The sequence below is a fragment of the Phascolarctos cinereus genome, unplaced genomic scaffold, assembly GCF_003287225.1.
Source record: "Phascolarctos cinereus isolate Bilbo 61053 unplaced genomic scaffold, phaCin_HiC Scaffold_2;HRSCAF=192, whole genome shotgun sequence".
Lineage (NCBI taxonomy): Eukaryota > Metazoa > Chordata > Mammalia > Diprotodontia > Phascolarctidae > Phascolarctos > Phascolarctos cinereus.
The window spans coordinates 147,308,523-147,321,977 of NW_027555625.1; the positions used below are offsets into that span (position 1 = coordinate 147,308,523).

Consider the following 13,455-nt stretch of genomic DNA (forward strand, 5'->3'; position numbering starts at 1 on the left):
GAACATTAGGAACTCTATAATTATTAAATTATAGTGTCATTATTACTTGGTGCTCATATTCTGGATCATTTGCATGTTTAGGGTCCTTGGCTTTCCCTGAATATAGGACCTTGAGTTTGAAACAAGAGGCTATGGTTGTTGAGTCCCTAGTGTTGATTTGTTCTTTATTCTATGCCTGTTAACCTTACAGTGATCCAGTCTGTGCAGTACCAGGAGGTTGTCTCTCTGCCAGGAAAACAGATAGTTGGCCTTCCCTCCCTTATCAAAAGAAGTTCCTGTTGGAACCTGTGCCTTCGCTGTCCCTCAGATGCCTTAAGACCCTTTGTCTGCAAGAGAATCTGAAATTCCAGAAAAGGATAAGGAGTCCAAACTAGAAGACCCATTCCATGGACTTTCAGGTCATTTCAGTCCAAGAGGGACTGGCAGACACTGAACCCACTCCAGGAACTTGGAGGTCCAAGCTTGAGTCCAGAATTCCACACAGAGAAGGTCTGGTTCATGTCTATCACAGTAATTCCTGCCTGTTCTCCCCAAGAAGTTGGTTGGGAGCACAACAACCAGAGGGCAGTAAGAAAGCAGTGACTATGGTGGAGAATTTGATCCAAAGGTCTGGGGCCAGAGGTGAGAAGGGCCAAAAATTGAGAATTGGGGAAAAGAACCTGGCCATGACCTGGTTAGGGCTGTCCCTAGTTTTGTTGAATGAGTGTAATTTACACTTCTACATAAGCTTTTCCACCATATCCGGTAGTTTGCACCTCCTTTCTGTTTCACTGTGTATGAGATGGAGAAAACAGGCAGCCTCCTTAAGAGCACAGATATCTTCCTCCCCTTTCACTACAAACACATATAGAGAGAGCCTTCTAAAAATACATACAGTTTTTGTCTTAAATATGTATCTGAGATAAGGAATGAGCAGTAGTAAGAATTACTTACTATTAAAAGCTTGACACACCTAATATTTTACTTTCTTTCCCATCTCTAATCTCATATGATCTTAATAGAATAAGATGCTGTGAAGTAAGCAGGTTATGAGATAATTTACTCTGAAGTAATAAAACTGATCTTCATTAGTGGTTTATGGAATTGCTCTCATTAATATACAGTCTCCTCTGGTATTATTCCTATTTTATAGATAGTAGACAGAGAGACTGGGAGCTAAGGTAGATAGAAAATCAGTCTCAATTTCAGAAAGACCTGGGTTTAAGTCTCAACCTGTGACACATAATGTCAGTGTTATCCCGGACGGGTCACAACCTCTCAGTCCTGCAGATAACGCTCTGAGACTATAACTTGCAGAGAAGTTGCTAATCTATGTCCCTACACCAATTAAGTCACAAGCTTGGACCAGCTCCCTGCTCCCCGCTCCTCCTCCCTCCTGTCTTCTCCCTTTCCCCCCCAAAAAAGGATAGTGAATGAGACATTAAGTTTTTTTCTTTGGTCATACAAGTAATTCTAGAACTAGAGCCATAACCCAGGTTTCCTGATTTCCAGTTCTTTGTTCTTCACACTATACCATATTACTTCTTATATCCTAAGGCCACTTTAAGGAAGTTAGAGTTGATTCTTTATATATCAAGTGGGTTGTGGAAGAAAATGGACATATTTTCCTTCATTAAAGGCAAAGATTAAATGAATTACAGAGGTTAAGCATTATATCCCAGATTACATGAAGACACTTTTGTTATATTCAAGCTATATTTTCTGAATTAGAAACACAGATCTGAAACATTCTAGAAGCAAAGGGACAAAGTAAAGTGTCAGGTAATAGTGGCCTTTATCTTTGATCCTGGGAAAGAGCAGAGCTTTTATGCCAGACCTCCCTCAGAGCTCCCTCTTTTAAATTATTTAGAGATAGAGAGATGACTCCCAGATAATATATAGAGAATTCCATCCTTGGGAGTCTGAGCCCTCCAAGACTCATTTCCCTTTTTTTTTCCCTTCTAGCCCAATATTCTCAGGATTCTGCCTTTCTTCGAGAAGGGAATACAGAAAAGAAGGAGATAGCAGCTGTATTCCTGACAGTCAAATACAAGGTGAGTTGCTTTCCTCTTTCTTCCCTGAAATGCAGTTGTGATTTTAGAGTATGGTGACTTCTTTAAGAGGATGAACTTCAACCTAATGGATGTATTTTATGGAATATTATCTAGATGCTTAGGGCTCTTAATTAGAAAGGTCCAAGGACAGGCACATATATCCATTTTATTTCCTATCCCACAGTACTCCAAGTCTAATATCATCAGTACCACACCCTGTACTTTCCGTCTATTTCTCAAGATGTTTTAAATTTCACCTTTTCCTTCAGAATGAAGGAGTCCAGTAAGAATGTGCTTATATTTCAGGAATCAGTAACATTCAAGGATGTTGCTGTGGATTTTACCCAGGAGGAGTGGGAACAGCTGAACCCTTTTCAGAGAGACCTTTACAGGGATGTGATGCTGGAGAACTACGGGAACCTTGTTTCACTGGGTAAGAATGACTTTCACCTGTGATTCAGTATCTGTAGTACGTTAAAATATTCCTGTTCACTCAATGGGAGTGAATGCAGAGAGGAGAATGGAGTTACTTGTTTTATTGGTCATGAAACATGCCCATAGGAACTGTTTTGAAGCTACAGTGACTGTTGTGTAACTGTGAAGGTCACCATAGATGGGACCAAATAAAGCATGAGAACTTTTAAGAGGTCTTAGTTTTTCAGGAATAAGAACAAATAGAAGAGGTAAAGGGAGAAAAACTCTAGGATTTAGGAGGTGAGGAGAAGAGGGGTGAACACTGAAAGGGAAGTAGAAGGCAAATATGGGAGTCAAGTATTGAATTTAGGATTAGTGGGTCAAGAAAGCAAAGGTGGTGGCCAGTGCCTCTTTGAATAACTCACAACTCTTTGTAACAATAATCCTAAAACTGACACACAATTATGTCTTTAGAGGGAATATCAGCAGATTGACCATCAATACCTTTGGTAGATCCTTCATATAAGCTTCCTCCCCTGTAGTCCTGGCTTCTTTTGTCATTTGCTTTTCTGCTGTAGTCAACTGAAGAACACAGAAGTCTAGGTTCACATCTCGGCTCTTCTACCTTTCAGCCATGTGATCATGGGCAAGTCACATCACTTCCACGGCTTGGACCTTGCTTTCCTCACCTCTCAAATAAGGAGGATGAGTGATCTCTAAGGTTATTCCAACTCTATTATCATGTGAGCCTTTTTGCATTCTCTATAGAGCAAGAGTTTTAGGGTTGTGAATTCTGGTATCAGGCAGTCAGGTGCTCAGAGAAAGGGAAGTGTATAAAGCTATCTGTCTACAGTAGTTATCTAGCTCCTCACCCCTACCCACAAAAAGGCAACGAGATTATTCTCTGACAGTGGTAACTGGTGTAGTACTTATTGTGTAGAGTTAGTATTTGAAGCAATTATTAACTATATGTGGAAAGCAAGAATGAAGTACTAGTGTTACTGGTGAAACTGAAACTGGAAAGTGGATAGTAAGTACACAGTCGTTGCACAAAAGAGGGACAAGATGTCAGTCTGTAAACATTTATTAAGTACCTACTCTGTGTCAGCTGGGGATACAAAAAGAGACAAAAGATAGCCCCTGCCCAGAAGAAGCTCACAATCTAATGGAGGAGGCAACAAGCAACAAATATATACAAGCTGTATACAAGAGAAATAGAAAATAATTAAGAGAAGGAAGGCACTAGAACTAGAGGTTAGGAAAGGCTTCCTTATAGAGTTTTTTTTCTTAATTTTGAGTTCTAAATTCTTTCCTTTGTTCCAGCCCCATCCTCATCCATTGAGAAGGCAAGCAATATATCTCCATTATACATGTGAAGTCATGTAAAACATTTCTATATTAGCCATGTTACAAAAAGAAAAAGAAAAGAAAAAGAAAAATTGAGAAAGTACAAAATGATATGCTTCATTCTGCACTCTGAGTTCATCAGTTCTCTCTCTGAAGGTGGAAAGCATTGTGAGTCTTTTGGAATTGTTGTGGATCATTGTATTGATTAGAATAGTTAAGTCTTTTACAGTTGATCATCTTTACAATAGTATTGTTACAGTGTACAATGTCCTCCTGGTTCTGCTCATTTCACTTTGCATCAGTTCACATAAGTCTTCCCAGGTTTTTCTGAAATCATCCTCCTCATCATTTCTTGTAGCACAACATTATTCCATCACAATCATATACCATACTTGTTCAGTCATTCTAAATTGATAGGCTTCCCTTCAATTTCCAATTCTTTGTTATCACAAAAAGAGCTGCTCTAAATATTTTTGTACATATAGGTCCTTTTCCTTTTTCTTTGTTCTCCTTGGAATACAGATCTAATAGAGCATAAATCATATTTCATATAATCAAAATCATCCGTACTTCCCATAAGCTTCTCTATTTCATATTTGGTCATAAACTTTTTTTTGTAGTTAATCTTTTTTTAAAATTTTTAAATTTTCTAAAATTTTTTTTTGATTTATCAATAATCACTTCCATATGCTTATGAGTTTAAAATTTTTCTCCCCCTTTCTCCCCACCACCCTCCCCAAGATAGCGCACAATCTGATATAGGCTATGCAGATAAATTCCTATTAAACATATTAGGAGCCACCAGAAAGAGGAAACAAAAGTCAACAGAAGAGAAAAAAATAGCAAATAGTATGCTTCGATCTGCATTCAAATTCCATAGTTCTTTCTTTGAATGTGGATAGCATTTTCCATCACGAGGCCTTTGGAGATGTCTTAGATCCTTCTATTGCTGGGAAGGGTTAAGTTTATCAATATTAGTCATCGCACAACATGGCTGTTGTTGTGCACAATGTTCTCTTGGTTCTGCTCACTTTACTCAGCATCAGACCTTTCCAGGTTTTTCTGAAGTCAGCCTGCTCATCATTTCTTATAGCACAATAGCATTCCATTACATTCATATACCACAACTTGCTCAGCCATTCCCCAATTGATGGGCATCCCCTCAATTTCCAACTCTTTGCCACCACAAAAAGAGCTGCTATAAATATTTTTGTACATGTGGGTCCTTTTCCCATTTGTATGATCTCTTTGGGATATAGCCCTAGATGTGCTATTGCTGGGTCAAAGGGTATGCACATTTTTATAGCCCTTTGGGCATAGTTCCAAGTTGTTCTCCAAAATGGTTGAATCATTTCATAACTCCACCAACAATGTATTAGTGTTCCAATTTTCCCACATATTCTCCAACATTTGTCATTTCCCTTTTTTGTCATGTTGGCTAATCTGATAGGTGTGATGTGACCCACTCATTCTTTAGGATTAGCTTATTTAGTTTCTAACTAATCTTTAATCTGTGCTTCCAGGGCCCTTTATTGAATGTAATATTTATTGCATTATGGTCAGAAAGGGGTACATGTAATATTTCTGCTTTTCTGCATTTGCTTAAGAGCTTTTTATGCTTTAATACATAGCCAAGTTTTATGAAGGTACCATGTACAGCTGAGGAATTTTTTATTTTTATTCTCATTCAGATCTCTTCAGAAGTCTATCATGTCTAACTTTTCTAAAATTCTATTCTTCCCCTTAACTTCTTTCTGATTTATTTTATGGCTAGACTTATCTAGTTCTGAGAAGGGTAAATTGATATTGCCCCACTAATGTGATTTTACTGTTTTTTCTTTCTGTAACTCATTTAACTTTTCCTTTAAGAATTAGGATGCTTTGCCATTTTGGTGCATGTATCTTCAGTACTGATAATACTTCATTGTCTACAGTACCTTTTAGCAAGTTGTAGTTTCCTAATTATCTCTTTTAATTGGTTCTATTTTTGCTTTTGCTTTGTCTGATTAAGTTGAGACTTAAAGGAAGCCATGGAAGGTAGTAGGCAGAGATGAAGAAGGAAAGCATTCCAAGCATGGGGGGAAAGCCAGAGAAAATGCCTGGAGCCAAGAGGTGTCTTGTCTGTGGAACAGCCAGGAGGCCAATGCCGCTGGATCCAAGAGTAGGTGTTGTGTCAGGGAGTGAGGTGTAAGAAGATTGGAGAGGTGAGGGACAAAGGTGGGAGTAGCTTGTGAAGGGCTCTAAATGACAAACAAACAGAGGATGTTGTATTTGATCCTGGAGATGACAGGGGGCCACCTGAGTTTATTGCGTAGGCGGGTGAAAATTACTTTGACAAGCGAATAGAGATTAGATTGGAGTGGGGAGGAACTTGAGGCAGGCAGACCCACCACCAAGCTATTACAATAATCTGGGCGTGATGTGGGGATTATGATCGCCCATTCTGTAAGAAAAAACACTGAGGCAGAACTCTGAGCCAATGTCATTTTATTAAAGGATGCACGGTCCACTCTACTGAAGTGGATCTCAGATCTTCCTCATGATCTGAGATGCCCCCTTCTTCCAGGACCTTGTTTTTATAGGGTTTGATACCCAAATATGCAAAAGAAGCATGGTAAAATACAGAATCTAAGATACAGAATCTCATTGTTTAATAGACCTTGCTCTTGAAGGCCAAAAATGACATATCAGCAAGGGGTCACAGGTTGGGTGAAGCAAGGGACATCTCCACTGACTGAGCGGTCTTAAGATAGTTATCTGCTCATGTTGGACAAGAGAGAATGGTCCGGAGGTACAAAAATAAGTTCAGGGACTTTCCAAAGCATCAAGGTATCCCACCCATGCTGGGTTTACACATGGAATTTGAGTGAAACAGGATGGAGATATCTTTGTTTACATTCTTGTGGTTGTGCAAGTGAGCTTCATAAGTAGTAGACAAGTAGTGAGCATAACATTAAAGTTTAAGGCCCATTATAAAGGCCTATTATAAGAACCTATCTTATCTAATTATCCCTATATAATTTATGTAAAATATCAAACTGATTAATACTGATTGGAATAGAGGAAAGGTCCAAATGAATCATTTCTTAGAGTGAGGTGATGAGGGCCTGTAATAGACTGGTGGCAATGTTAGAGGGGACAAAGGGGCATAATCAAGGGATGTTGCAAAGGTGAAATCAATAGGCCTTAGCCAAAGATTGGAAATGGGGGGTGAGAGATAGTGAGGAGTCCAGGATGACTCCTAGGTTGTGACTAGGCTCCTAGTTTAGCCTCCTAGACTCCTAGGGCCTTAGAGGATGGTCTTGCTCTCTACAGTAATAGGTATGTGTGTGTGTGTGGGGGGGCATTTAGGGGGAAAAAACAAGTGCAGTTTTGGGCATGTTGAGTTGAAGGTGTCTACTGGACATCCTGTTTGAGATGTCTGAAAGGCAGATGGAGATGTGAGATTAGAGGTCAGCAGTGAGGGTAGGGCAATATAGGTATATGAGAATCATCAGCATAGAGATTATAATTAAATCTATGGGAGCTGGTGAGATCAGTAAAGGAGGGAGAAGCAAAGATGACCCAGGATAGAACTTTGAGGGACAACTGTCATTAAAAGACATGATCTACATGAAGATCCAGCAAAGGAGACTGAGAAGGAATTGTCAGACAGGTAGGAGGAGAAGCAGGAGAGAATGGTACCCTGAAAACCTGGACAGAAGAGAGTTATCAAGGAGGACAAAATGATCAACAGAGTCAAATGCTGTAGTGAGGAGAAATGAAAAAGAAGCCATTGGATTTGACAATTAAGAGATTATTGGTAACTTTGGAAAGAGCAGTTTTGGTTGAATGGTAAGGTAAGAAGTCAGATTCTAAGAGGTTAAGAAGAGGAAAAGAGGAGAGAAAATGGAAGCACTATTGTTGAAAACCTTTTGGATGAATTTAGCTACAAAGGGCAGAAGAGATATAGGATGATACTGCGGATGGAAATATCAAGTAAGGGTTTTTTTTCAGGATGGGGGAGACATGAACATATTTGTAGGCAGTAGGGAAGGAGCCAGTAAACAGAGACTGAAAATAAGTGAAAGAGTGAGGATGGCAAAGAAGGCAGTCTGTTAGAGGAGATGGGATGGAATAAGACCACTTTAACAGGTAGAGGGGTTAGCCTTGGAAAGGAGTAAGGCCACCTCATGATGTAAGACCAGTTTGAAAGATGTGATAGTGACAGAAGGCACCAGAATGATAGGAGAAGAGGAAGAAGGGAAAAGAAAGACCTCCCGGTGAATAAACTCAATTTCTTTTGTAAAATATGAGACAAGGTTCTCAGCTGAATGGGTGCAGGGAGAAAGAGTCATGGAATTCAGTGTGGTTTGTAGGGTGTGGGGGATTGCCATGTCATCAGAGATGGAAGGCTTGTAAAGGCTTCCGCCCCAGGAGACATTAGATAATGTGCATTCATTGCCCATATTTTCAATACAATGGTCTGGGGAATTTTTCTTCCTGGTATAGGCAATGCTGCCACCAGCCTGAGTGGGTATAAGAGTGGTGCATAGGGCTTGGATGTGATCTGAAAGCCTGACGAGTGATCAAGGGCAAATGAGTGTGTATGAGTGGATCCATATCCAAAAGAACTGACATTTGCCACATTTCTGTGTCCTTTGATCAGTAGCTCTGTGACCGTAAGAACATCACTTAACTTCACTTACCCTCAAGTCTCTCATCTGTAAAATGGGGATTATGATAGGTATAATACCTCATTCATAGATTGTGGGGGATAGTACCATGGATATAAAGCACTTGGTAAACCTTGAAAGGCTATATAAGGGTCACCTATTATTATTTCCTTCTCCACAAACAGGGCTTTCCATTTCTAAACCTCAAGTGATCTTCCAGTTGGAGCAAGGGAAAGAGCCATGGATACATAAGCTACAGAGAACTAATGTGAAACATGTGCCAAAAATTATTTCTACAGGTAAGAGAAAGAAAACTGGGAATATAGGATTTGTTGGAAGTTACATTCTATCAATTTAGTGAGAGAGCACAGTGGACCCAGAGATCTACTGAGATTGTTAATGGCATGGACTCATGGAGGAAAGCTGTCTTTCCTGTTTTCTTGGTTGGAGTATTACCTTTTCCTTAACTGTAATTCCTTTTCTTACCTTTTCATGAGTATCTTTGATCACCTGCCAGCTCTAGGGACCACCCTTCCTTATTCACTGAAAGTTAATTTTCCCAGATTCTGCCCTTTTTTCATATTCTTCTCTTGATATTCTTACTCATCACCATCTCTTCACTTAATCTATTATTCTGGTTACCACACTTCTGGATGGCATGTCCTCTGCTCACCTTGTTTAGTTACCTAGGCTTCTTCTATTTCTATTTGCTGATCACTTCTCCTATTTCCTAGACTCTCTCCAGAATACAAGGGGACTTTTTGTGAAGTGACAGTGAATGCCTAGTGATCTTTATTTCTATTGCATTACCCTCTTTCACTATAGTATGTTATTTTTACCAACAGAATAGATGACATTTGTGTTTTCTCTGTTTCAGACTGGGAGAGTGGGCTTGAAATTCAGGAATCAACTCCAATGTTTGGAATAGTCAGTGTACCTGACAACCAGTTGCAGAAGAGGGAAAACTCTGAAGAGGAGACAGGGGAGGACTTTCTTTCCCCTAAGAGAGATTTAAAACAAGTGTCAATTATCTCCCAACAAGACTCCACTCAGGAAAGAGGCTGTATATGTAACAAATGTGGAAAAACCTTCTTTGATAACTCATCTCTTATTCAACATCAGATAATTCACACTGCAAAGAAGCCCTATAAATGTCAAAAAGTCTTTAATTGCTCTTCTGCTACCCTACATCAGATAATTCATAATGGGGAAGGTCTCTATGAATGTTATCAATGTGGGAAAGTCTTCAGGTGGAAATGTAATCTCACTCGACACCAGCTAATACATACTGGAAAGAAGGCTTATGAATGTAATGAATGTGGGAAAGCCTTCTTTGACCGATCAGCCCTTACTCAACATCAAAGAACTCATAAAGGAGAGAAGCGTTACAAATGTAATGAATGTGGAAAAGCCTTGTCTAAACAATCATCCCTTACTGAACATGAACGAATCCATACTGGAGAGAAACCCTATGAATGTGATGAATGTGGGAAAGCTTTCACCCTGAAAAGTACCCTTACTAGACATCAACGAACACATGTTGGAGAAAAACCCTATGAATGTGACGAATGTAGGAAATTTTTCAGTCAGAAAAGTAATCTTACCCGACATCAGCTAACACATACTGGAGAGAAGGCTTATGAATGTAATGAATGCGGGAAAGCCTTCTTTGACCAATCAGCCCTTACTCAACATCAGAGAACTCATAAGGAAGAAAAGCCATATGAATGTGATGACTGTGGAAAAGCCTTCACTCTTAAACGTAACCTTACCAGACATCAGTTAATTCATACTGGAGAGAAACCTTATTTTTGCAGTTTATGTGGGAAAGTTTTCAGTAGTAAGTCATCTGTTATCCAACATCAGCGACGTTATGTCAAAGATTAACCTGGGGAATAATAAGTTCAGAGAATACTTCATTCAGACTTTTCATTTTTTTAAATACCTAAACATCAAGGTGGGACAAGAACCAATAAAGATTTTAAGTTGGTCTCAACTTAAATGTTTTTAGAACTATTTCTCCTTTAGGTTATTATTATTATTGTTAATAATAATAGCTGGCATTTATATAGCACTTTGAGGTTTACAAAATACTTTACAACTATCTCTTTTTATTTTCACAATAACTTTGGAAGGTAGGTCCTTATTATCCCCATTTTATAGATAAGGAACCGAGGTAGATAGAGATTAGGTGACTTGCCCAGAGTTACACAGATAATTAAGACTGAATTTGAACTTGGATCTTCTTGACTCCAGGTTTAGTGCCCTATTCACTGTGCCACCTAGCTGCCTTTATTATTAAACTGCTTTTTATTTTACTGACAAATTCACTGGGCACATGGTCTATATATAATTATGAACCTGGCTTCAGACACTCTCGATATAAAATATAGCTTTAAGTTCTCATTTCCAAAAATACATGGGCAGCTGAAGTCCCTGTTAGGGCCTAAACCAGAGGTACACATACTAGAATGGGAATTTAGAGGAAGAGGGTGAACTAACACAGTGGTTTTGTTCTGTTTTATTGGACGTATGGTTTCATTGGTGGACTGGTAAGTAACTTCCTCTACTAATGGAGGAATAACAGCTTGAAAGAGAACCAATCTCAGTATTTCTCTAAAAACATCAACAGAAACACCAACAAAAGTAATAGGGCTACCAGGAAACCTAAACAAAGAACATTGTTTAAAGGAATGAATAAATAAAGGAAAAGTTCCAACATTGTAAGAATTGTGCATTCTAAGAAGCTGAGGTCAATGCTAGAAGACAAATATAATGATAGGATACCTAGAGCAGCATCCTCTCTGGCCTCCTACAATGCCACCAACCCAGTTGCCTCACCTGTGCCTCCCTCCCACCAACCCCCACTTCCAGGTTTTTGGCTATACATTACTGCTGCCCAACTCCGGAGGAAGACTTCACCCTGATAGTGGGTGGCCTACTTGAATTCATTCTTCAATTATTAACATACTTCTACCCTCTCACACCTTTCCCACCACAGTGATTCTCTCTTGTCATTGTTCAAACCCTGTTATCCATTCCCCATGAGTGTTATTGCCATCTTCCTCAACCCACTCCCTTCAACATCCTACTTTAAAGCTACCTACCCCTCCCACTATGTTCTCTGAAATGGTTTCTCCATAGGTAACAAACTGGCTTTCTTCTTAAATCTTTTTTCTTTCTCACTTCTTTGATGTTGTACTCCCTGAAACCTGGCTCCTTCCTGATAATACCACTTCCCTGGCTACCTTTTCATTGGTTTCATTGTTCTTCATACCCAAACTCACTGTGCTCTGCTCCTTACTCAGGTAGAGTCCCTACTCCCTTATGATGATGACTGTTCCTCTCTACCCTAGAACTGTGACCTAGAACTGGGTAATGGGGACCACAGCAGGTTCTGCTTCATCCATGCTGTACTCCCAGCCACCTCCCACACTAATATCTGCAAACTTCTCTTTGTGACTTCCATAGCTGTCCTGAACCAGAAAAATGACTCAATGTAACTTTTATTGGCTTTCCCACTCAGAATTTGGTTTGGTATGTTTTTAAAATTGTTTTAGGGAGGATGTATTAGGAGAACTCAGAAAAAATGCTGGCTTCCCTCTGCCATCTCGGCTCTACCTCTCTCACAACATTCTCACTCATCCCTCTCCTCGCCCCTCCACTATAGAAGCCTTCTCTTGTAAAAAATAATAATAAAAACAAAGTCAAGTAAAATACATCAACAAATTGATTATATCTGGAAAATATCTCATTCAGTACCTCTAGTCCATCCCTTCTCTGCCAGTCTTCTTAAGTCATGATTGGTCAGTGCATTAATCAGTTTTAAATTTTAAAAATTTGTTTAAAAATTGTTTTCCTTTCCATTATTGTGGTTATTGTATACAATGTTCTCCTGGATCTGTTCATTTCACTCTGCTTCAATTAATATGTTTCCCCTGTTTCTTTGAATCTGTCATATATATAATGCCTTATGACATAATAAGTCTCACTATATTTCTACCACAATTTGTCCGACCATTTCTCAACTGATCAGAGCCCATTTTCTTTTCAGTACTTTACTACAATAAAACCCCCCCAAAACGTTTTAATATGTATATATCCTTTCCCTCTATTTTTGACCTCTTTGGGGTATGTGCCTACTAGTGGTATTTCTTGGTCAAAGGATATGTACAGTTTTGTGATTTGGGGAGTATAGTTCCAGATTGTTTTCCAGAATTATTGGATCAATTCACAGCTCCATTAACACTGCATTAGTGGGGGAGGGGGGAGAGCAAAATCAAGAGAGCAAGTGAAAGGAGGCATTTCTGCATAGCTCACCTAGTTCTTCTCCACAATGACCTAGAAAATGTACCGGACCAAATTCTGATTGGGAAAGCCAAGAAAAAAAAAATCACAGTAATTTTTTTCCAGCCCATGGAAACTTAGGGAGACAGAGAACATCTACAAGCAAAGCCTTAAAGAAAAATGCATACTAAATACAAACCCAACAAGAATTCTTGGAAGAGTTCAAGAAAGAGTGAAAAAACAAGAGAGCAAAAAAAATTCTAAAAACCAAATGAGAGGTAAAAGATATGAAAATAGAATTAGCAGCTTGATAAAAGAGACACATACACACTGAAGAAAATAACTACTTGAAATTTAGAATTGACTAGATGGAAGCTAATGACTGGAATCCTGGCATCCAATTCTCACCTGTGCATTGCAGCAGCCATACCCTGGTAAAACCTTCTTGAGAGACAGGCTAAACCAGGTTGAGGGTAACCAACAGGCCTCAAACCCATCAGTGAGTTAGAGTGATGCCTATCCCAAGCATGTGAAGACTTCGCCCAGCAGAATGGGTGGATGAGAACAATTTGTTCCAATGCCCATGAAGGCAGCTGAAGCAGGTGCTATGGAACACTTAGAGCTTGGTCAGACATAAAAGATGCCAAACATCCCCTACATCCTAGGCCAGTTGTCTTGACTTCGGCTTTGCCACTGTCTGGAAGAGAGAATGAGGCTGA

General features: G+C 39.3%; 1 protein-coding gene across 1 annotated transcript; it reads left to right on the plus strand.

Moving 5' to 3' along the window:
• The first annotated feature begins 67 nt into the window (after nt 1-67).
• On the plus strand, nt 68-10,465 carry LOC110209570 (uncharacterized). Its single transcript, XM_020988209.2, has 5 exons — nt 68-621; nt 1,945-2,033; nt 2,340-2,466; nt 8,635-8,748; nt 9,327-10,465. Exons 1-5 carry the CDS (start codon nt 387-389, stop codon nt 10,334-10,336), a joined length of 1,575 nt encoding a protein of 524 aa, XP_020843868.1. The 5' UTR covers nt 68-386; the 3' UTR covers nt 10,337-10,465.
• The last annotated feature ends 2,990 nt before the right edge of the window (nt 10,466-13,455 follow it).

Coding starts and splice junctions, on each gene's coding strand:
- LOC110209570 (XM_020988209.2), top strand. CDS start 387: ATGGACTTTCAGGTCATTTCAGTCCAAGAGGGACTGGCAGACACTGAA. Junction 2,034..2,339: donor TCCTGACAGTCAAATACAAG/GTGAGTTGCTTT, acceptor CTTATATTTCAG/GAATCAGTAACATTCAAGGA. Junction 2,467..8,634: donor CGGGAACCTTGTTTCACTGG/GTAAGAATGACT, acceptor CTCCACAAACAG/GGCTTTCCATTTCTAAACCT.